Source organism: Neodiprion pinetum, chromosome 4 (genome assembly GCF_021155775.2).
Source record: "Neodiprion pinetum isolate iyNeoPine1 chromosome 4, iyNeoPine1.2, whole genome shotgun sequence".
NCBI classification, from domain to species: Eukaryota; Metazoa; Arthropoda; class Insecta; order Hymenoptera; family Diprionidae; genus Neodiprion; species Neodiprion pinetum.
In genome coordinates this window covers 41,630,666-41,655,163 of record NC_060235.2, presented here as the reverse complement: position 1 = coordinate 41,655,163, position 24,498 = coordinate 41,630,666, and the positions used below count along the sequence as shown (strand labels likewise).

At 37.7% G+C, this 24,498-nt stretch overlaps 3 protein-coding genes across 12 annotated transcripts in view; 2 read left to right on the top strand and 1 right to left on the bottom strand.

Moving 5' to 3' along the window:
* LOC124217630 (pleckstrin homology domain-containing family G member 5) overlaps positions 1-10,072 on the top strand; it is a 168,235-nt gene extending 158,163 nt beyond the window's left edge. For 6 of the 8 annotated variants that reach the window (XR_006882868.2, XR_006882870.2, XR_006882872.2 and 3 more), the window contains 12 exons: positions 1,434-1,722; positions 2,664-2,809; positions 2,891-3,202; positions 4,290-4,439; positions 4,516-4,776; positions 5,335-5,589; positions 6,240-6,463; positions 6,892-7,071; positions 7,141-7,346; positions 7,820-8,049; positions 8,452-8,771; positions 8,872-10,072. Coding sequence is in view for 1 of the 8 variants with exons in the window: in XM_046623514.2 (XP_046479470.1) it covers positions 1,434-1,722; positions 2,664-2,809; positions 2,891-3,202; positions 4,290-4,439; positions 4,516-4,776; positions 5,335-5,589; positions 6,240-6,463; positions 6,892-7,071; positions 7,141-7,346; positions 7,820-8,049; positions 8,452-8,457 (2,259 nt within the window). In the remaining 7 variants the exon portion in view is untranslated. Of the gene's footprint in view, positions 1-1,433; positions 1,723-2,663; positions 2,810-2,890; positions 3,203-4,289; positions 4,440-4,515; positions 4,777-5,334; positions 5,590-6,239; positions 6,464-6,891; positions 7,072-7,140; positions 7,347-7,819; positions 8,050-8,451 lie in introns of all 8 variants that reach the window. The other 2 variants (XR_006882871.2, XM_046623514.2) reach the window with 2 other exon arrangements.
* Positions 10,073-10,630: 558 nt separating this feature from the next.
* Lkb1 (Lkb1 kinase) lies at positions 10,631-19,511 on the top strand. 3 transcript variants are annotated; one of them, XM_046623517.2, is made up of 7 exons: positions 10,631-11,062; positions 11,298-11,418; positions 11,841-12,026; positions 12,220-12,356; positions 12,758-13,101; positions 13,621-13,669; positions 14,586-14,725. In XM_046623517.2, coding segments are annotated over exons 1-7 (1,182 nt in total). In that variant the 5' UTR covers positions 10,631-10,718; the 3' UTR covers positions 14,587-14,725. The 3 variants fall into 3 exon arrangements, with proteins under 3 accessions (XP_046479473.1, XP_046479471.1, XP_046479472.1); XM_046623515.2 differs by lacking the exon at positions 13,621-13,669 and having other exon boundaries at positions 14,586-19,511; XM_046623516.1 differs by lacking the exons at positions 13,621-13,669; positions 14,586-14,725 and adding an exon at positions 13,874-14,011.
* Positions 17,779-24,229, bottom strand: LOC124216313 (vesicle-fusing ATPase 1). Its single transcript, XM_046620668.1, has 10 exons — positions 24,071-24,229; positions 23,194-23,282; positions 22,552-22,776; positions 21,825-22,452; positions 21,515-21,739; positions 21,122-21,421; positions 20,725-21,015; positions 20,415-20,599; positions 20,164-20,322; positions 17,779-20,065 (listed from the first exon to the last, which is right to left on the bottom strand). Exons 1-10 carry the CDS (start codon positions 24,092-24,094, stop codon positions 19,948-19,950), a joined length of 2,244 nt encoding a protein of 747 aa, XP_046476624.1. The 5' UTR covers positions 24,095-24,229; the 3' UTR covers positions 17,779-19,947.
* Positions 24,230-24,498: the final 269 nt, after the last annotated feature.

The window sequence follows — 24,498 nt, the reverse complement described above, 5'->3', positions numbered from 1 at the left end:
CTTCCCTTCGAGGGGAGTGAGGAAAGCGCTATTCCAGAACAGAATTATACGCTATTCTCAAGCGTTATCGCGTCTACAACCTCGTTTCTTATGGGGCATAAACCGATGATGGAGAAAATCCTCAGTTTATATTATATAACTCGCTGTTGATAGAAGAAAGATAATACACACGAGCAAATTCAATCTGTTGCGTCATCGGATTATTTCCATATATTTATTACGTACATGGACAGGGCTTGTATACCATCAGCATTTATCAAACTTATGCATGTTACGACACCATATTAAATACAATAAACACTCACCGAAGGACTCCGTTTATGGACGAGGTAGCATAAAGATCCTTTAAAATAATGGGAGCCAAAAATTTCGAAGAAAAGTAAACCTCTGTTACAAACATATGTTCTCCGCAATAACAAGACTTTTCACAATCAATCCCTTACCAAGAAGGTCAGACACGCAAGTTCGAAGCAAGCACCCCCAAACCAACCAGAAGAAATTAGAAATTAATAGAATTTTCGTGCCGTCCTACTCATGCACGTTTTTGGCCAATCATAGTCAAAATATCTTCACCCATTCGACAACCATTAGCAACATTGCTACAACATCTAGACTGAAGTCACATGTTTTAGAACCTTTTAACCAGGGACAGAACAAATTGAACTGTGAAACGGAAGAGATCAACGATTGCACTGGTCTTTAAATAAATGAAATATCAATTTTACACACCGAGTGTCATAATATTCAAAATCCAACCTATTTCCAAGGTGTGGAAAGTTAGTGAAAGTAGGAGAGAAAATATTTCGATCAGGGCACAAATCAACGATTGAACTGTATTCGCACACCCGCAACACAATTGGAACTCTTTCAATCTTATGTGCATATTGAAAGCATTTGAAAAATGTTTAAAAGATAGCTGCTCGAATACTGAGAGTATAGACGAGGCGTACATTTTAACTGTCTGAATGCCAGAGTTAGCCAAGAAGAGCAATTTCAATATTGCGATATGTGCAGCTCCAGTTTCTCTGGCATGAAACTGATTGCAGTATTACCGAAGAAATGCTGCATGAGACATTGAAAAGTTGCCAGATCTAGGCAGCGTTATTGTCAGATAAGTAATAATAGTCTAGTGCATCTTTTCGTACATCCTATTTCACAGTACGGAACAATATGAGATTTTTCATTGGAAAAATGCATACCTTAGATACTAATATCCATACCGATACTTACATAGAAGACACCAACCAACGAACAATCATAGAAAACTCGGAATTCATGAATCTCAGAAATGGTCGATCTGCAGACAAGTTGTAAGTGAAAAGGGAAAAGTAATTCCAAAGAAGCAAGTTTCTCATCCTGAAACACAATTATTCCAGCCCACTGTCTACTGCTCACTCACAACATTTTTTCTCCATTTTTATAATCCAATCCAGCAGAGCTGCCGGGGCCGCAGCAGCCGATTCTTCAGCGTGTCTACGGAGGACTCGAGCGTTGACTCGGAGAATCCAGCCGTCGTCGGTTCCACACCCAGCGGAAAATCGTCCTCGGGGGCGGCGGGTCTCAAGGCCAGCAAGCAGCGGTGGAGTGGCTTCTTCACGAACACGAAGGGCACCAAGATGGAGTCGCTCGTTGAACAACTCAACGAGTACACCAAGCACGGGGTGCCACGACTCACCGACATTCAGCTACCCTACGTCGGCGAACGCGACGCTGACGAAGAGGGTGAGGATCACTTCATTCCCCCTATGCTGTCACTTTAACGTTTCTACTTGTTATGTGAGTTTTTTCTCAAGGAAAAGCATGTCAGCTGCATTCTCATAATGCTGATGGTGTCTTGCTGGGTGGCAAACGTTTGGTAAAGTCTGACTCAAGTGGTCAAAAAATGTTACAATAGCTTGACTCTGTTCTGAGACAGTGTAATTGCGTGAAAACGACCAATTCAACTGCCGAGATAAAGAATCAAAGGCTTTATACCACAGTTCCATGATCGCGATGTGATGGAATTGTATTTGATCTTCCATTACTGGTTGTACCCGTTAAGATCCTGTATGCATATATTGAAGATTCTGGTAATCGAAAGTTGAATATTGTTCACGTTTGGTAAGTGCTGAATTCAAACGGATTCAACGAACTTCAATATAATTGGTTTCAGTAGAAGTCGATGAGAACCTTGTGAAGTTGAGTCGATCGTTCAACTTCGGTTTTCAATGGCTCGAGTTCTAAATGGACCAAGAACCATCCGTTCTGATGTACAGTTAATCCTTCTCAATTTCTAAAATATTAAGGAACTGCAATTCAATGACGCTTTCTAGATTTTTGTCAATTGAAAGAGGACGAACCACAGTCAAAATTCTAATTCAATATAAAATAAACGGCAAGTAATACTGATTCATCATACTTGTAATATTTAATCCAGTACAACTTTCACCAGTACGAGTGATTGATATTATAAAAAATCCGACCGAAATATTTACGACGGTTGACACGGTATAAAAATACTCAGACATTATAGATCAGCGAACATCAATTTGGACTAATTGACAATAGCGTGACGTGCAGTGTATTGAACAGGAGACATCGCGCGACCCTAAATTAGAAACGAACCCGAAGTTGAAGCCGACCTTTCTCCAAATGTAAATTGAGGTAAATTGACATTCGTGCAGGTCTTTACGCCCTGGAGGAGGATTGGCGCGACATAGTGGAGGCCTCGGACCGACTGTCAGAAAAGCAACAGCAGCAGCAAACCGCACTTTGGGAGTTGGCGCAGACAGAGGTCGCCTACATCAGGACGCTGAAGGTGGTGACCGACGTAAGATCTCGTTTGATACTTGACATCGGCCCTCCTCAAAGTCGAGGAACTTGACTGCTGACCGCGCTGCTTTGTTTCCAGCTCTTCATGGCCTGCCTATGCAGCCTACAGGCCTGCGGTATCCTGATGGAAGTCGACAGGACGAAGCTGTTTGGTAACATTCCAGATATCTATGCCGCGAACCGATTTTTCTGGTGCGAACATCTTCTGGCCATGGTCAACGCGGCCAGAGTTACAAGGCTGCCTCTCGACCCCGGCGACCTTCTTCACGGCTTTGAGACCTTTGAACAGACCTTTGCACCCTACTCGAGATACTGCGCCGAGCAGAGCAGGTGCCAACAGTACTGCAGGGACCGTTTGAACGACAACGAATTATTTACGGCATATCTCGTGGTAAGCAGGATTTAAAAACCTGAAGTTGATTTATGTAGTCGGAGATGAAATAAGCAATTTCAGTTCACCTCACGCGATTTCCGTAAGATAAAAGATGCCGTGAATTTGACTAACAAGGAAGTTATCCCAGGTCGATCTCTCCGATTAAATTTCTTTTGCAATAATGTTGTAGTAGACGAAAAACTAAGCGACAGGTATTTTTTTTTTTTTCTTCTGTACCACTAAACACTTTAAGAGAGTGAAACGGTTTCTTCTTTTCAATGACAAAATTACATTTTTCATTTCTCGTTATGAGAAAACTTTTCCAGTTGGATTGGTTGAAAAATATTATATTCTTGTGGGTGAAAGTGACAAATCTTTCCTCAACATGCCTTACTTTGGAGGGTGGGTTCAATTCCTTAAAGTGTTTAATGGCAGATAAAAAAAAAAATACATGTCCTTGTAACATGATTGTGTTAAATGAAATTATCTAGATAACGTATAGTACGGGTGATGGGTGCGTAAGTTAGAATTTGGGGTGCCTTCTCCACCCTTCCAATCTGTTCATCCCGTTTCATCCCCTTCCCCCGCGGACTACGTCAATAGAATTGTACCTACGAGCGAATCGGGGACCGTGGGGCAATTGTACGGGAAAATCCTTGGTATCCAGGATAACGTGGTAATAACACCGGCTGCGGTGTACAACTGGGTTGAAATTTACAAGCGGGGGACTCAAGTCTGCAAGGCATTTTAACCGCGAAGTACAAAAGTTCGGTGAACGTGAGGGCTTGCGGTGGAACGGGCTGGCTTAGGTAATACCGCAAGTACAGGACTCCCTCACCATCTCCTTATAGTCGAGGGTAGGAGTATTAAACGTCGGTGCGTCGAACGAGAGTCTCAGACTATTCGGAATCAGCTTGCTAGTACAGGTGTCTGATCAGTACCTCGTTGAGCGACCCATGTCACATTGCTAAAAGAAATCTCATTGCAATTCATTCGTTTAATCTTCAAGTTTTATCGTACAATATTGTAAACGTTGTAAATTTCGAAGGGTATTAAGTCATTCGAGCTCTGACCATCACCTTATCTTTTCATGGTTCTCCTGCAGTGGTGCGAAACGCAAAAAGACTGCAATCGATTGAGGTTGCTGGACATTCTAGTGAAGCCAATGCAAAGGCTGACCAAATATTCTCTATTGCTGAAGGCCGTCCACAAGAATACAGAGCACGAGGAACAGCGGTCTGAACTTACGATGATGGTAAGCCATGACGTCCCTGATTCGGGAACGACGATGCTCGATCATTGACTGAAGTACGAGTTTCTATCTGTTGCAGATTAAATCCGTAGACAAATTCGTTGCTTCGGTAAACGCTGCTCTCAGACGAAGCGAGGAGACCGCTCGTCTGGCTAGCGCCGCTGCTCGTCTTGAAACTTACGAAGTCGTTGAGTCTCGAGACGAGGAGCTTGACAGATTAGTCAAAGCTCACAGCAACCTCGACATCATGACTACGCCGATGCCTGGGTGCCCGAAGGATGCACCGAGGACCCTTCTCAGAGAAGGGGAATTCAAATTACGGGACGGTGCCACGAGCAAGGTATGATTTATGAACACTGTTATTGCTTCCTGTGTATCCTGTCTCGGGTTACACACTGGATAGCACACTTGTCGAAATTTCAAGAAATGAAATATTTGACTTCTGAGTTGGCAGAAAATCCACATACACTGACTGTCGATTAGCCAAAAGTCGTAGCTCGGCCAACCATTCGTCTGCGAATGTCCGCACAAACGCCAAGACCAAGACAACGTCAAAAAACAATAATTGGATGTCACATGAAACTCGGTTTAATAATTTTAAAAATTTCAAAGCTTCGCTTTGACTATTTCTTGATGACCACAAGTCAATTTATAGTCAACTCGTACATTATTGACTGTCAATTGACAAGCTACAATTATTGGCTACAAATGCGTCTTCCTCGTCAGTCTTCGATCGGTTGACTTCATTGCCTGCCTCCGATAAGTTAAATCTGAGCACACCATGTGCTATTTGGAACTAGTAGGAAATGTTACTAGAAAGTCCTTTGATTCGCTAATTGTAAACGTGCGATGGATTTTTCTTTCATTTCGTCTTATGTTACGGTTCCGATTGTTTTAGATGGAGGTGCGAGTCCTTTTGCTTACTGACATGCTGCTTGTATGCAAACCCTCAACGAAAAAGACCTCGTCAAGCAGCGGGTCTGGAGGAGGCGCGGCTGGTGGTCTCAGGATAGTCCGCCAGCCCTACGTCGTAGACCGCATCCGTGTAAACGAGCTCAAGGAACCATCCAGTCTGGGTCTGGTTTACCTTAACGACTACGGCGCAGCATGTGCCGCACTTATACTCAGCGCTGGGGAGCCGAAATTGGCCAAGGTAAGCTGATGTCCCACCTCTTATAACGCTTTCATGCCTACGTTTTTCCTTACATGCGATTCACTTGAAATTTTGCATGCGTAGGCTTCTGGGGTCTCCGATTACGAATCTAAACTCGAAATTCTAAAATTCAAAATTGCAGATCCAATCTGGTGGACAAACAAAGACCGTAAATAGAAAAATTTCAAAAAACTTCTATAGACATTCGGATTTTAATGGTAGATTAGCAGAAAATTATTTTTTTCGTGGAAAAATACGAATTTCAACCATTTGTTTACATGTCCTATTTTTGTACTAAATAAATAAACTTAATTTAGTATTTTTTTTTTTCACTAAGAAATATATCAGGGAACATGTGTAACCAAAAAACGCGGCAGTTGTTACCAGAAAAGTAGTTTAATAAATAAAAAGGTGGGACGCTGAGCGTTTTGCTGACTCATTTATTTATACACTCAGTAGTCGATGTATTCATTAACTAACAATTTTTCTATTATACATTTACTTCTTCAGCTGTTTCCGTTACCTCGTATCCTGAAATTTATTTAGGAACTCGTTGAGTGAACGAAACATTCGGTAATCATTTTTATAACACCTCAACCAAGCCATTTCTTCACCTATTTATTTAACGTTACTTGTTTAATTGTTTACAGTCCTGGGTCGAATCTCTTCGCAAGGCGCAACAGCAGTTTGCGCGAATGAAATTGCCTCCCGTGGTTGGTGCGGCAACAGTGCCGATCCTCCCTGTCAGCAGGCAAGCCAGCACCTACCTCGGAGACGGGGACTTTGACGTGGAAGATGCTGAAGGTGTGTTGGGTCGGACGCCTCGCGGAAGCAGCCGAGCCTCACGGGTCAGCAGTCTGGCCCACAGCCACAGGTACGAAGCGCACGGAGATTGAATTACTTATTGAATATGAAATCGAATGTTGCGAGTAGCCCAACTACGTATATAGAATCTAACGAGTATCCGGAGTATTCGAAGATAAATCTATTCCACCTGGGGGGAATTATTCTCCTTGAAAGCACAGTGAAGCACCATTTCCAATTCGTTTTTTATTTTTTTATTTATTTTTTTTTTTTCACTAGCCTTGTGTTTTTTTCTCACGGATTTACCTAGTTTTGCATATCCACTCCCAGCACTCCTCGCCTCGTCTCGTAAGCTCGCGTCCGGGACGTACAGCGTTATGCCATGCAGATGTAGTGTTGGGATAGCACTGCTGTTATACCCTCCAACATCTTCCTACTCGACAAATTTACATTCGCATTTACACTTCCACGGTATTTTGACTCGTGGTTTTTGCACAGCGGAAGCATGGAGATGGAGGGCGTTTCTCCCGGCAGCAACAGCTTCGTCGCCAGCTACAATCCCAGCAGGAATGTCAGCGTCGAGACGAACGAACCTCCCCGTGCCTCCAGTGTGTCCTCGGAAGAGGGCGGCAGTGAACTTGCAGCTGCCGGGCACAATCTCAGGCCTCTGCAAGTCAGGTAAATTAAATTACGTCAATTTTTCTCCTCCCGCATGCGGACTTCGCTTCAATTCTTGTCCCGTTCCAGGCGCTCGCTCCTCTGCAAATCTCCGACGCCAAACACCCTCAGCGTCCAAGTACCGGCGTACTCGGGTCTAGGTCAGTCTTTGCCGAATCTGACCCTTGCAACGTCACCACAAACGTCAACCGTCTCGCCAACACCGCCTAACTCTCTCCTGATCGTTCCTCAGATCACCAAGAGCAAGGATACTCTCCTGTCTCCTGGACACAGAGGTTGGTCTAAATTTATATCATTCGAGCTACCGTTTTGAGTTGAAAATTTGGTAACCACTAAGCGTCCAGTGATCATAACGTCGAAGATCAAGATTAACACCTTGTCCATTCTTAGTTCAAATAAACTTATTATAATTGGCTTGAGGAATACTAATAGACGGACCAGAAATTCATCAGACGTCAATGCACCAAACTTCTTGTTTCTTTCTAGACTCATTATTTCGAGGTGTTATAGCTCCTTCATGCGTTCTCCAAGTCAAGGTTGATGAAATTCTATACTGATAAATATAGATTATACTATTGCGTGATGTATATTGCCGCGGACCAGCGATCATTTCCGTGCTATCAATTACGAGTAACATAATATCCCAATATCCGTCCCCAATTTTTCGTCCCTTCACCTCGTTCCTCGTAAACGAGGTATTTAATCAACGTCGGATTACCAATAATCGCCCCCGACCTTATCGTCGCAGGAATATCGTACCCGCCTCCTTCACCACCGCGGGGCGCCCTGCGTAGGGCGTTCGCGGTACCGCAATCCCGGAACCCACCCTTGATTAAGACTCGGCATGTGAACGCCTCGGTCGTCGCCCAACCGGTGCAAACAACCGTGAGTCTTGACGCCGATGCCGCCGAGGAGAGACGGCGGAGACTCGAACCATCTCAGAGAATTACATCAGCGAGCAGCATCACCGAGGAAAAGGTGAGAATCCTAGTTTTATCGAAATTCCCCGAATATCGGAAACTATGAGGAAAGATAATCCAGTTTCCTGCAAAGAGAAGTCAAAAGACAGCAAAGCTTACATCGATCGATCCTACGCACATAAATGTCATCACGTAAACTCAATGCTGCATGTAAAAATCAAAATGGCTGTCGTTTACTCACTTGCGATTTTATTTTGACTATAAAATGGTATTTAGTTCTTGTGTGCTATTACCAACTATTTCAAGGTTCACATATTCATGGCAAGAATTTAGTTTTATCATCATTTTAATTTCAATTCGAATTTGTAGCTTGTGAATTGATTCGTATAACTTATGCTGCATTGATCATAAACATAATAATTTGATGTAAACATCCCCTGCGTCGTTGTGCCTCTTTCAGAAATGACCGGCATAAGGTGAATGATTAATTGTGAACATTGATCACCGCGAAGTGATCCTTGGAGGGGCAAACCGTTGTCGTCCGGGTTTACGACGCCCGGGCTTAGCGGCGGACGGATACCTGAGGATCCCGGCTCGTCGATGTTTCTGCACTGAAGTTGAAGATCGAAAGATTGAAATGTTTTTCACGCATCCGCTAGTGTGCGAGTGCTGCACACATTCGCACACGGCGAAGGCGTTTCGACTTAATAATCAACTGTTCAAATTCTCTCACTGTATTACCAAGCCTAAGAATTAACGCATCAAGCAATTCCGAAATCGGTAAGAATTAGCATAAATTTAATCCCGATGCATGCAGGTGATCAAACGCTGGAACCTTGCATTTCGCATCTATTAACATACCGATGTAATTCTTTTGCAGATTGGGGCCATTCGAAAACAACGTGAAATTTATAATAATAAATTATAGAAATTATATAATAAAATAATATACAACATATTATATATATATTATATAACATAATTATAAATTTAGTGTAATAATATATCACATAAATCTTCTAATTAGCATATTGTACTGTAGAAGAAACGTAGTTTTATAACGTTGCATCGGTTGAAAAAAAAACCAAACTTGACTCATGCAATTAAGCTGTATCTTAAGCAAAATCAAAAAGGCCTACGTAGTGTTATTAAAACTAAATAAATAGTCATTAGTATATAGATACTATATATTGCCTATAGCGGAAGTGTGATCACTAGAGAAAGAGAGACAGATATTTACAACTGTTAGCTATTTATTATTCAGCGGGCAATCGCCGCACGACACCTTCAATCATTCCATGCAACGTCTTAACACACGCTATCCAGTGAGTTTCGTGAGAAATTTTTCTCTCCCTATATCGAATAAAGTAATGGAGAACAAATGTTTCGCATTACTTAAACTCATCCCGATCATCCGAGTCATTTTCAATCTTTTCCAGAAGTATTTTCATCGGTATTAACCGTCATAAGCAAAATGATATTTACTCGAAATAGTAATCTGCGATCTATTTAGTTTATATTTAGAACGAGAATTGGTCGCAACGAAATACCCGTTATTCGCATGTGAGGACGATGTAAAATTGAACCGGCTTAAATAACTCTGTCCAAATAATATTATTATACTTTAAGTACAAATCCGACGGTATATATAATTGAAGATTAAATATGTACTGTCCACTTATATGGGGAAAAAAGACGACGTGGTATAGTTGTGATGATTTATAAATTATTATTATAAATACCCAAATAATGTAGTTAACTTATTATTTCTATAAATTATAAGTATAATCGTTTAAGGATACGTATCATAACTAGAGACAACATTCCAAAATAGGGAGGGGACCTCGTTTCCAATGGTTAACAATGGTATTGTAAATAATCTATTCTATCTCATTTACAACCATTAATTGTACTGCGACATTCGCACTTGGTTTATAGTCATCTTAATGCAGTACGTATTGTCTATCATTACACATACATATAATATATCAGCTATTATTAAGGCTGCCACGGAGGAGCCGATTGTAAAAGCCAGCTGCGTTTCTGTGTAACGAGACAAGAATATATCAAATAATTTATTACATTTCGTTTTCTTGACCCTATCACATGTTTTCCTGGCACAAACATTTTTCAGGAAATCGTGTTGAGACAACGTGCAAATCGCTGAGGAGAAAATTACTCCAATCTATCAGCAAATAGAAAATAAAAATATTTGCTTATTCAAATTATATGGTAATTCTATTTATTATCGTTCACAGGTATCACCTGCGGTGTCTGATAAATGCGGTTCGACTTGCGATTAACAAGTTAACAACCTCAACAGCAAAGCCTTGCAAGGAAATACTTCACTAAATAGTAGGGCTTTTTTTCATTACTCATTGAAGGTTTTTTTAAACGAATAGTACCTATCAATATTATATAGCTAGCATCTTATCCACCAATCATAAGAGATCAATGATTCTACCAAATGAGCACGCTGTACCGACGATTTTTGTAGCTAATTTTCAAGGTGCTTAAGCGATAAGGTTGAACATGCGCTTACCATCTAGTTACCTTTTATACTTCTGATTTTCTTTGCTAGGTGGCGCGAAATTTATTTACGTGTCCAGCGATGTTCCATCTCTTGGTATGAGGTGAGATTTCGGTACAACAATGATGTCGCCGGTGGTGTTTTAGGTTAACTTGTAAAAGATTTATGTAATTTAAGTGATATTCGGTGTTGTGAAAATGGACAGTAGGATCACAGTAGGTGATCCTGACGTCGAGGAGATAAATAATGAAATATTCAGCGACATAGAGCCAGTGAGGTGGGAGAACGACGATAGTAATTATGACTTGGACGATATCAACATGTTCTTTCACAGAGTGGATTCGGACCAAATAATATATGAGGAAAAAAAGAAAACATGTAAATTAATTGGTAAATATGTTATGGGTGACCTTTTGGGGGAGGGGAGTTACGGAAAAGTTAAAGAGATGCTCGACTCGGAAACCCTCTGTCGGAGAGCTGTTAAGATTTTGAAGAAAAAAAAACTCCGCAGGATACCCAACGGCGAACTCAATGTTCAACGGTGCGATACCATTTCACTTGCCAAAATTCAACATCTTATTGCCCTGCATTTTATTAATTTCATTCACTCTCTCTCCTTCTAGTTTAAATACAATTACTTGCTAATCATGGTTGTATCAATTCTTAATCAGTCGTTTCTCAAGCTTATGATGATTTTGAACAACTTGCATATTCGGCGTAGAGAGTTTTTAATCTAATTCAAGAATTAACCTCGATTGTTTTCGTCTCTGTTTTAGGGAAATTCAAATGCTGAGGATATTGAAACATAAAAATGTTATCGGGTTGGTGGACGTTTTATATAATCACGAAAAAGAAAAGATGTATTTGGTAATGGAGTTTTGCGTGGGAGGTTTACAGGTATACGCTTTCTGTTTCTCATTATTAAAATGTCTAATCCTAGAATTAATTTTTCATTCCAAAGGCCAATGCTTCAATTATTTCTAGCCGATGACATTCTGCCTCCTTTTTACAATCTTTGTATATTTGCTGTTTAAATACTGTTATATCAATGTAACGTATAAATTATGACTCCATTAGATCATTTTCACAGTAATTGGCACACCCTAGAATCGTTTGTAAGAAAGACGTTTATTCACACACGTTATGTCGAAATGAAATATAAAAACTGCATTAATAACATTTTTATTTATCGATGACTTTAAGAAAATCGTGTTTTTTTTGTTTATTTTTTTATTTTCCGCGCTTATAGTTGCGGGTAGAAGTTACAGAAATTGCGTAAGAAGGCCAAAACTTTTCCAACTTATCAGTATTATTTTCAGGATATGCTGGAAAGCACACCTCACAAGAAATTTCCGCTCTGGCAAGCGCACGGGTATTTTAACCAACTCTTGGACGGCCTTGAATACCTTCACGGCAAGGGAATCGTTCACAAAGATATTAAACCTGGAAATTTACTTTTGACGCTAGACGGTACTCTGAAAATTAGCGACCTCGGTGTAGCTGAGGTGTGTACGTTTGATTAGCTACACCTCTAATCGCTACATAATCGTTAGAACTAGATAGTCAAATCCTCACAGTGTACTAAAGCATTATCACATCATTTTACTTTTTATATTTAGGTTATTTTCAAATAATACTTCATGCTGTAATTTCACACGCTATTGAAACTAATTACGTATACTTGAAATTTTTTTACAGGCCTTGGACATGTTTGCCAAGGATGACACATGCACGGCGGGCCAAGGCTCTCCGGCATTTCAACCTCCAGAAATTGCTAATGGCTGTGAAACATTTGCTGGCTTCAAAGTAGACATTTGGAGCAGTGGAGTCACTTTGTAAGTAATTACAGTTAGCGCTTTTGTTACTAAAATAATGCAACTCGTTATTGCACACTCTTGAGTCAAATTTCACTCTGCAAATTTTTCCGCATTATTATTTAAAACTACCTTGGCTTGAGTCTGAATTGAAACTGTACAGAAGCAAATCTGCAAAATTTTGAAGAAAATATTTCTATGTGGTTTTAACTAATACTTTGTAAAAATTTGTATTTACTCATGTATTCGACATCATGTAAATTTCGATATGCAATATGAAACCGACACAATACTTGTATTGTACGTCATATTTGGCAAACGATGTCTCGACTTACTTATTATTACGAGTTGAGTGTGTGTAAATAAATGTAACGTGTATGTATATTTATTTGAATAGTATGTTCAACTGTTCTACTTTGTAGATATAATATTACAACAGGCGAATACCCCTTCGAAGGGGACAATATTTACAAGTTATATGAGAATATTGGAAAAGGTGAATATAAAATACCAGAGGCTGTAGACAATTCCTTACGATCACTGTTAGAGGGAATGCTACAAAAGGAAGTCGACCGAAGATTTACGCTGCAGCAGATCAGGCAACATTCGTGGACATTGTGGAGACCGCCTAAGACACTGGAAGAAGTCCCTGTACCACCTCTAAGGGGTGATGAATGGCACACTATGACTGTTCTTCCATACCTTATAGAACACCATTATGGAGTCGAAACAAATCCTACCTATTACACAGAACATCAACTCAATGGTCAGTATTAAACATCATTATATGCGGTTTTTTTTTTTTTTCCTTTTTTACCTGCAATTAATATTATATGATTATCGCTCCAAAGGTCAGTATCTCGCATTACAAATGGCGTAAGACTAGAGACTTGTCGCGTCACAATTATACACCACTTAGACTTGCTAATAATGAAAACCTTGAGCGTCATATAATACACAAATAGGCTTGTATGCATATAATTTACTATTTATTGCTGCAATAAGTCACTTATACAATCAACGCTATGTAATAACAACAAACTTATATACGTAGCTGTAAACATATCGAGAGATTATATGTTTCCTTTTTTCTTCAATTTTGCATTATAATTCATACGCTTCTCGTCAACCAACTAATTTTTAATGAAAGCGTTTCTTTAATCTTTATTTTTCTCTTGCTTTCCTCAGTTTCACTCGCAAAGATCATATTAGCTGAGCTTTTTTAAGAAAAAATTAATTTAATCTTTTTTCTGTCGTGCTACATTGAATTGTTTTAATTGGGTAGATTCATACAAATTGCTTGTAAGCCCAGATTGGTGGCCCCCGCACAATTGGTAAGTCCCAGACATTACGTGCACCAATGATAAGCACGCGGAGTGTGCATTCTGCATTTGAACTACATACTAACAACTAGTACAGACTGAGATAGTATAAAAATTGCTGCATCATAGACGATTAATATCAGTTAAATTCAACCGGAATCTTGTGTTACATCCATACTCTGCAAAACCTCTTGACACACAGGTTTTGCTTTTCAGATTTAGGCCGAAGAGATGAGAGAAAGCGTTTGTCGCCTAACTGTATTGTATTATTCTTCTCAAAGACATGCGTCATTCTATAACACTGACATATGCGTAGCTGGTTTCAGTTTTGGATTCTGGATTTTTCAATAAGCGGTACTATTATTCTATTCACTCTTCTTAGCACCCCGTGTCCGTCGTATCGATCCTAAATTCACCTTGTATTTTTGAGAATCTTTTTTTAACAATAGGTGGGGTATTTTTTATTAACAAATCGCTCGTATCGTCTCTCTTTTACTCAACTAACACTTCGAAACTGTCAAACGAATAACTTTTCAAACTGACTATTATGAATTTGTTTATAGATGAACATGTGTTTTGTAAGTTTTTTTTTGCACCCTGGTATGTCATGCCGTCTGTTTTGACTTTTTAATCCTCAACCCTGTACCTATTTTCATTCTCAATCATCGGTGATAATTTCCATTTTTTATTCTTCGCCTACCCAATCATAAATTATTTATCAGTGTTCATATTTTTTCAACCCGTCATCGTATCCTACTTGTAATTCTTTGTGCTAACATTTAGTTTGGTGATGATATCCTCAGGTTTCATATACTTTGTCCATGTTTTAACATTGAGTTTATATATTGCGATTGTAAAACGTCCCATTACTTTACTGAATTTTACTTGAAACATGATCATTCGTTGTTAATTGTAATTTTTTTTATAGAAGAAAGAAAACTCCAGGAATTGGACAGAAGTATCGGAGATCAAAAAGAGGCGTGTAATAGTCATATCAAACAAATTGGTCACCACGGAAAGAGAAGATGGCGTAAACCGATATCGTGTATCAGCGTAAAGAAATTTCCATCTTGTAAACCATCGTGATTCATTTTAATATATATGTCACCAAGTATTCTTACTGACTGTGTCAGTTGTTATGTAATATTTTCTCTATCTTGGAGATGGGACTGGAAATTATATTTACCGACTGCGGAAAGAGTGGAGAATGCGAGAAATGATACAGAAAATATGCGTTTCATGCGACCAATTTGAAACGCGGTTTGACGTGATGGTAATTATTGATTAAAATAATTCAGAAATATTATGAATTATCAAATAATTACGTCAAAGATTTTTACAAGTTATTTATTGTATTTTTATTTACTTTATTCGGTCAAAACTTGAGGTAAAAAAAAAAAACTTGAAATTTAACGATGTGTTAAACGATCCTCTATTCGCATCTCAGCACTCTTTCCGAATCTACTCAAGCATTCTACTTTTCGTTGAGGTATTTGTTGACTATTTTTTTTTTTTTTTCGTTGAAGATAAAAATCGTACCTCCTTAGAAACTCTGACTTGTAATTAGCTGTCGAAAGTTAATATTTATACATCATGAATCCCCTTCTAAATCACACTGTAATATGTTTCAGGCGCAAAACTGCATACCTATATTAGATTATCTACTTCGATCATATTCGATAAAACATATTACTTTTATGACAGGAATCGCTGCAAGAACGACAAATCTCTGATATAAACAAAATTAAAAAAAAAAAAATTAATAAACAATTAATCAAAAAACTCGAGCTGTTCTATGACTGCCAAAAATTTTAACGTATAAATCAGTAAGAATAAAAAAGTTTTATATTTAATTTAATCAGAATCTGCTGTGCTGATATAATTATAATAAATCAGATTAAATAACGTGACCGCTCTTTGAACGATTATAAATCTCACTTTACTTTTGTTTGCAAAAATGGTTCAACCATTTGTAATCATATCCCAAACCGATCAAGTTGTAAGTTTTTTTTCTCTTAAAATTCACAATAATTCGTGTACAAAAAAAAAAAAAAAATTAAAAAAAATCTCTGTACTGATACTGAAGTATAAAATAATAATAAAAGAGTGTAATTGAATTATTTATTCATTCGAATGATTTGTACGAAAGACAGAAGAAAAAAAGTAGAAGGCTAATTTCTGTAAAAAGTACATAATAATAATAACAAGAATAATAATAATAATAATAATAACAACATGTGTACAAATTTTATGTTTACTGTTTCATTTCGTTTAACTGATTATCGTCCGTTCGTTGGTAAATCTGTTCTTTAGAATAATAAATTCAAATTACGTAAGTACTGTTATATATTGCAGGGTGTTTGGTAACAAAAAATTACAAGTGTGAATACTTCGTAGTGTTCAACGTAAAACTTGACGATATAAACAACGTTAAAGGTGTATATTTTATACCTGAAATTGTGCCGATTGCATAGTTTTGTAAATTGGCTGTGCAAATAATCAATGGTGCCAGTAGAATGTAGATTAGGAAATGCTTATAAATTAAGTTTGGATAGTAAGTGACGATGTTCTCATTAACGTAAATATGTTTTACCTTTACATAGAATTCTGTATCCGCAAAATCTTAACACAAGAATTCTAAATTCTTTCATTCACGTATCATTTCCAATTCCATTAGATAGGTAAGCGTAAAGTTTGACGAATATTTTCCCGATTTCAGAAAAAACGTCTGTTATCGGTTAACAGAGTGCAAAAATAGTAAAAATCGATACAGATATGAATACTTAACATCATCTTTTAATTAATTTGTTACCAGATACTTTCCAATACGTATTGCTTAAACACTGATGACCAATATCTCTGTAATTATTATTTAAGTATTAGGTAACAGAAAATGTTTTTTTCTCGCCTTTTATTGTATTTATCGAGCATGGCCATACAAATTCACGTATATCTGTGGAATATAAGTCGAAGTATACCGTAATAATTAGATAAATTTTCTGCCTACAAGACTGTGGCAATCCGACTATTCACGAATCATATAGCAATAATAATGAATACCTTTATAACATACACGCTGTAAGTAACGTGTCCACTCGACATAATTCTCTTGAAAACAATCAATGAACAATCGCATAATATTTTGTCAATCGCATTCGCGATACTATCAAGTCCTGTGCACAATCTTAAAAAATCATTTTCCCAGTTTCCCTAGCTGTGAAGTTTATTTTACGTTGTGGCCATGCTTCGAGATATCTCAAGGTGTTTAACGAAATGTTATTACAAAGACGAGATTGAAATCTAAAAACGTTTGAGAAGGTCTCGATAGCAGCTTCGCTGCGTGAGATGTGCCATATAAATATAATAACATGCTTCGAAAATAATTAAATAAATAAAACTGAATTTGTGTTTTAGCGTAAGAATGATTAAATTTGTTTTATAATGTAACGTATAGACAATGTGACCATAAATCGAATACTCAATTTAAAAATCGTACCGTTATGCAGGTATCATACCAAGGCAAAACTGGATATTGGGAGTTATAAAGTATGTGCAGTTGTAATTTACTGTTTCACAAATTGCTGATTTATGATTGAGTATCACGTAACTATTTATAATACGTTATAACTGAGAGAAATAAGATTCAAATATTAGTTGTTGCATGAGCGTTTTAAAAAAAAAAAATTAATTATCTTAAACAAACATAAACATGTTAAAAAAAATAATTAATATATGTAACGACTAAAAAAAAAAGATGTAAAAAAAATGTGTATATTCAGTTGTAAATTGTAATTGTAGCAAACGAAGAAAAAAAACAAATTCATATAATATTTTTATTCATTATTCATTAACTACATACAAACACACACACGGATACATTGAAAGCTAAAAATATATCTGACGTTTCCTATGTAATTTGTGTTTTCTTGTAATCATTGTTTACTACCCTAAAAATAAGAATTTACTTCAATCTTCGATGGAAAATATCGGTTTTTGAATAAGGAGTAATAGCTCTGGCGAATATTGGATGTCCAGGAAATTATGTAAAACTTGGCCAATTCAAATTTCTCATGTGCTTCCTTAGTTTCTGCACAACCCATTTTCGTCAGAGAGGTGAGATGTAATATGATACTGACTTTATTTTATTTATACACAGACATGTTAATATTAATACATCGAGAAATATGAACACTAAGAGATAGTAATATCGACAACAATATTAATCAAACAATTTCTCGTGTTTGAACATTACTACTTGTTTTCCTTCGATTCTTTTTTTTTATGTCACAAAGAACTAGTTGAATTTATACATGAATAAGTACTATTTTCATTTCTATTGTCTACAATGTCTAAATTCTTATTTTACATGATATATTTATACGGAAAATCAGGAACTTGGGATAAATTTCAGTGCTCAACTGAACTTTGTATCAGTCATGACTGATACTCGTGAAGATTAAATATATGATATACAATATTCTGTATTAATCATGGAAAAAAAAAACAAATCAATAAAATTTATATCATTTTTTGTAAAATGTAACAAAGTACGTACATGGGTTATAAAAAAATATTCAATATTTAAAAAATCTGGAATGATTATACGGTAAAATAATCAGTTCAAAAAATACTATGGCTGCATAGTAAGAAGGAAGTTATTGAATATTGGCAAGTCTGTATCATTAGTTTTGTACAGACTTTATCTTTTTCGTACCTTAGACTCAAATTCAATTACTGTAACCAAGGTGGTTTTGAACGTGAAAACTACATTTATAGCTTTCAAAAATATTCGAAACTGCTTTTGTTCCAGAGACAGGCGTAAAGACAAGTTGCTAAATGAATCATTTCATGTCTTCAGTCCCAATGCTATACTATTAAATTTGTTTCCGTTAACAATTGGATACGTGAATTGGAAGAAAACGGCAAAACTGAAATAGTATAGAAACTCGCTTTGCACTTTCTTATACGCCGAAAGTTCTGCTTGTAATTGACAGAAGTTTTCTGTTCACTCGAAAATACATGATCTGTACGTACATTTGAGGCACATGCGTTCTTACCGATTACACAATTTTTAAATAAGCAAAGTATCAATTCATCAAGAATATAAGGTAAAGTACAAAAAAATAATTACATAGATTACGTATTGTTCAAGTGTGAGATATTAGATACGTACAATGTCGAGAAAATCAATTTATATCAAGTTTTTCAAAAGTTTTTAATGAAGTAGCAAAAATCAACAAGTGTATAATATTAAAGAAGAAGTTTCTTTCAAGTTACTTTCCTACCAAGTTATGTTTAGGCTAATTATTACTGGAAGGTACACCGAAGAATCGATAACAATTTCGGACGATCGCTTTGAAGGTTGTAGTTAAAAGCATGTAATACAACGTACAGTACTCGAATAACTTATTCCTACAAAGACGAAGATATTTACGGTTTAAAAGTTGATGACAGAAGCAGTCTGCGTTACGGCAGTATTTTACAGAAATTCACACTACATAGATTATCAAGTCTTTTCTAACGTTCATCTGTATAATATGCTTCATATATATATTTAAATACATAATTATCATTAATATAATATATTCTCTTCAGTATATTGTCTCGCGTTTGTTGTTGTCAAACACAACAGCGAGACAATGCATAAAAATATCCTAGTCTCAAGTCCTGCGCAAGAACGAGCTATAATTAATACTTTGCTCTAGTTATGGTTAAACAATGAACAAAAAATGTAAGTTTTCAACAATTAAGATTTCCTCGGTGTTTGACAACCGACTAACGATTTCAACATTATGACTAAAATCGAGTCTAATTACAATATTTTCCATCATTGGAGGCATCGTGTAACAACAAATAGCGCAAAAAATTGATTATATCGATATACGCGATTTAATCAATCAAAATGCGATTGATAACAACAAAGTACGGGGCATCATATCAATAATTAATAAAACTTTTCAAACAATGCGTTACGCTAGCTTATGCAACACCCATGCTAACATTGGTATAAATAAATACATCTCAGTGAGAGATTACGAAATTCTCTGGAATGCTATATTACATTTTAATTATGTAGATTTCTGTGAACAGACGAACTAACGAAGGATGAGAATTCCGTGATTAGTAAATATCGTACGTCTCCGAGATTCGGATTTTATTAATAGATTAGTGCCAAGTGCTAATCTACAGAAAGCATATTAGCATGAGTTTTCATCTAAATTCGCTAATTACAATAATAATGATTTGCTTAGCCTAATAATAATTTAAATTTCTCGCCTAAGTTTACCCATCTACTCTAGGCCACCCTCCTCTTCTAACTTCGACAAGAACTTTGGCACCCTGTAATTAGCTTCTGTTTGTCTTGCCATGTCGATAAGACCCAACAACTTCTTGATACCGATGAATATGCTGTAATGATGAATCGATACAAAATTTCATTATTGTATTGTATAAATTTTTTATATGAAAATAACCATGTGCAATATAATTTATATATCTGATCTTACCGATGACCTTGGAGTTTAGCGTGCAGAGACGAAAGTTCTTCCTTTGAGAAAAGATCCGCCTCTTCCAATACAGCCAGAAGATGATCAGAAGTCGACAAGTTGGGTACATGAAGAACAGTGCTGAATGCCGACAGCATCTCCATATCTTCCATTACACCTCTACAATTTGAAATGTTAGATAGATTATTGATTATATTTAACCACCTACAATTTATTGCTACTCGTTCAGCTTGTTTTTTCAGATTTCAAACCTGCGACTCGTTGTGCATAAGATGAGCAGCTTGCGACCACGCGGAGGTTCCTTCTTTAGAAGCACCAACAGCGCTTGGAGAGTTAAATTCGAGTATCGTGGACCAATTGGACCATAATCCAGAAGCCGTTCGATGTTGTCGACCAAAATACAACTGAGTTGTGAACGATATGCGTCGTCGAAGATCTGAAATTTTATAGCAAAGGTACAACTTTTTGCAAACAACTATTTATTTTGATATCTCACAATACTTTCAATTTGAATTTGATTGGGATCCAAAATGCATGATAATATCGTGAGTAAAAATGCACCTTTCGAATGGACAGACACTTTGCAGATTCGGTGTAGCCCACCATGTCTTCCGGTGTGCAAACTTTGACGAATGGGAAGTCGGAGTTTTTCGCTATGCGTGCAGCAAGTGCAGTCTTGCCACTGTTTGGCGGTCCCTCCAATAGAACGGAAACGAGACCAGAACCTTCGGAAGCACGAGCTTGCTGAATATAAAGTGAACCGTCTGCAAGTATCTCTGCAACTGGCCGACCCCAGTTGATAATTCCACGTGTTAACAGATGATCCAACGCATCAGCGCTAGTACCAAATGCCTGTAAATTTTGTTCAACTATACAAAAAAATCCATTTTTTGCGGCAATAATTTGAACAGTGTACAGAGTACAATCAAAATTGCATGTTCTTAACGTTTTTACTCACAGGTTTGATGTCATTTTCCAACGCGTGAAGAAAATCGCTCCTGCCGACCATGAGCTTCTCCATTGCTGCAGGATCGACTTCTACCTTGCTTGACGCCTTGATTAGCCTGTTCATAGCCGTGCTCTGCGCAGCTCTTACCAAACCTTCCAATTCTGCACCACTAAAATTTTTTGTCAGAGTTGCCAGTTCTTTCAGGTCCACATCAGGTGCAATCTTCTTGTAATCTCGCATTCTGGACGTGTGAATGTTCACGATTTGATATCTACCATGTTCATTCGGCAAGCCAATTTCCATTTGAACCTGATAATGGTCAAACAAAATTTACGGTTTATGGAAAGAAGAGTGAACCTTAAAAAGTCCGCTTCTACAATCAGCAACTTGCATCCCTCTCACCTCCAATCTGCCAGGTCTCAACAGAGCCTCGTCAATCATGTCTCTCCTGTTCGTCATCCCGATGACAAGAATGTTGTTTAGCTGCTCCACACCATCAATCTTCGCAAGCAACTGGTTGACAACAGTGTCGTGAACGCCGGTATTTCCAGCGACGCTACCACGAGATTTGCAGATAGCATCGATTTCGTCAAAGATTATTATGTGCAGTCCACTGTTTGGCCCCAGCTGAAAGATTAAGTAGAATTCGTGAGGTCAAACCTGTATCTTCTATTGATTTCCTGAAAAATTGTTACAAATATGAGGAACATACCCGTTTTTCTTCGTCTTCAGCATCAGCGAACAGTCTTCGGATATTCGCTTCACTCTCACCAACGTATTTATCCAGGATCTGCGGCCCGTTAACGATCTTGGGTTCCCTCGCGTTTAACATTGTTCCTATCTGCCGAGCCATCAAAGTTTTACCGGTACCTGGCGGCCCGTATAAAAGAATTCCTTTCACGTGCTTACATCCAAGCTGCTCGACGACTTCAGGAGGAAATACTCGTGATGCAAAGGCTCGACGGAATATGGCATTGAACTCTTTGTCCAAGCCACCGATTCCCATTTTCTGGAAATCCCAGTCAGGATTGATGATCGATTGTCGAACAACTCTTCCCTTAGCTTTTCCAGTTAAATTCAAGCTCGAATTCTCAGCTTTTTCAAATTGGATCATCGTATCACCTAGGCATCGTCCCATTTTTGTCTTTCTTGGCTTTGCGTCCTGCCCTGATTTTATAGCTGCAATGTCGGCTGCCTCCAAACTTTTGATCACAAGTCCAAGCATCTTTTTATCTTGAAATTGGAATGCCAACTGCTGCCCGACTGTAAATGCTTGGCCTGAGAACTGCAGCAGAAATTCCTTCGCCATTAGTTCCGTGTCATATGGCTCCAGTGTCGTTCTGAAAAATAGTTTCATTCAATTCCATTGATTTATCCATGGTTTGCTTTTGAAAAAAGTTAAACCTAAAGCTGTAAGTTTCATTATTTCTAATACTCACGTTTTCTTTTGCAGGAAGTCGGCTTCGACGACGATTGTGCAGAGGAATTCAGAGCTCGATGTTGGGTCAAAGTGATAAGGACGAACTTCGATGTCCTGATTGAGGGACAGTGTTGCCCATTTACGTTGAGGCAAGCTGAAGCCGACTGTTCCACGAGGTATGTCATGATGGGTCTTTACCGTGAAAACGAAATGCTGATTTGGACCTGTAGTAACTTCGATGTGCCTGAGACAATACACGTTGTTAAATCTTGCGAATCGAATCCGAATTAGATTACATTTGACAATTGTGGTAAAAAGAAGGTGTAGTGAGATTGTACTTCGTTTGCGGACAATTCAAATATCCTGATTAATGACAGAACCATTGCTAGAAATGAGGGATTGACAATAAACTATCTGGTTTATAGATCATCAGCAAAACAGAGGAAATGAAGAAAGTGAAACGAGTTTCAGAAAATTTTGGATCTTCAGTTGTACTGCCATGTATCAAGTTTTTTTCAATACAATTCCAAACAAACTTGATTTTTCAAAAAATAATTAAGTAATAATTAAAACTTCATTGTTATTACTACACCAGCTTTCTTTGATTGCTGTAATAATTAATTCAAGCATAATTTAAGCAAATCGTAGGCAAACTACTCACTTTATATCATCTGGAAAATCATCACGATTTATCACAGCACAGTTGGAGAGGCTGAGCTCGTCGGTAGGACACTTGATCGCTTTCATTATCTATGAAAAATGTAATATTGTTAGTAACAATAAATCAGACAAAATAAACGAGAAGCTATGGCCAAGGTTATAAAATTCAAGTTGAAATCGCTGAGCGACAGTGAACTTAGGTAAAGATTAGATAAGATTTAATGATGAAAGTAAAATTGATTGGGTTCAGAATTCGCAGAACATTGATTTTATATGTACACCCACAAGTTTGGGAATTTTAAATAGAAATTATGCCAGCTGGTCGGACAGTTTGAGTAGCTATTTATAAATATTCTAAAATACATGTCACACACTGTCAAACTGATTCAAATAAATAATATTTGGCGGTGAGGAAATGGTATAACGATATAAGAGTCACTTGGTGCATTGCACATGGTTCATTTATTTGACTGAAATTCGACTAGTAAGTATATTTAAGCAAATATCGTCACGAGGCGTGACTGCAGGTGAGGAAAGGATGAATTAGATGTGATAAACGTCATTTTTACTAATCAGAAAAAAAGATTAAACAGAAAACCTTTTTTGTCGCGCGCGATAGTTACGGAATCAGGCTTCAAATACGAAGGTGATTTTCGAAGAAATTATTTATCCGGGAATGAACTAATAGCTCAATAAATTCAACGTGACATAAGCTGCGACTGTAATCAGGATTATTGACGTTTCAGTTGCGCCGAAGGGGCGTGCGTTATTTTGTGCAGCAAACTCTCGTAGGATTTACGATCGCAAGTATGATGTTCCTTTGTGTTCGTAATTCAGCGATTTAACGTGTAATTAACAGATCTTAAGCAACAACTTACCATGCCCGGCATACTTTTTGACATAAATACGATAAACTTAGGCTCCTGCTTCTATAGAACCCGCAATGCAGACAGTTCTGTTCTCTTTTTTTTTCCCTTCCCAGCAATCTGAATGCGATCAAGCTTCGAACTGAAGAGAGTATCTAGAAGGAGAATCAGTGATCACGTCAGCATGCTGGGCCACCATAAAACTGTAACTAGAGAGAACAGCCTGCGCGAGTCGCTTGCGTCCCGTGAGTGTTGGCGCTCTCTCATATCATTCGTTTCATAGAGCCAAAGAGCCTGAAAGAGCCTGAGAACCATAGACTTTTATGATGAGAACCCGTTACAGGGTGCATTTTCACGGGCAGTAAATTAATGCCATCGCAGCTAGCAGCGCCACGCTGCTACAGAAAGTGAAGAGCTTTCCGTGAAAATGTATCGGCAGC

Bases quoted from the DNA above. Each gene is read 5' to 3' on its own strand.
- LOC124216313 (XM_046620668.1), bottom strand. From the start codon at position 24,094: ATGTCAAAAAGTATGCCGGGCATG. The intron at 22,453-22,551 runs GTGAGTATTAGA...ACTATTTTTCAG, and splicing joins GACTTCCTGCAAAAGAAAAC to AACGACACTGGAGCCATATG. The intron at 20,066-20,163 runs GTAAGATCAGAT...TCATCATTACAG, and splicing joins GCTAAACTCCAAGGTCATCG to CATATTCATCGGTATCAAGA.
- Lkb1 (XM_046623515.2), top strand. From the start codon at position 10,719: ATGGACAGTAGGATCACAGTAGGTGATCCTGACGTCGAGGAGATAAAT. The intron at 12,027-12,219 runs GTGTGTACGTTT...ATTTTTTTACAG, and splicing joins GCGACCTCGGTGTAGCTGAG to GCCTTGGACATGTTTGCCAA. The intron at 13,102-14,585 runs GTCAGTATTAAA...TTTTTTTTATAG, and splicing joins CACAGAACATCAACTCAATG to AAGAAAGAAAACTCCAGGAA.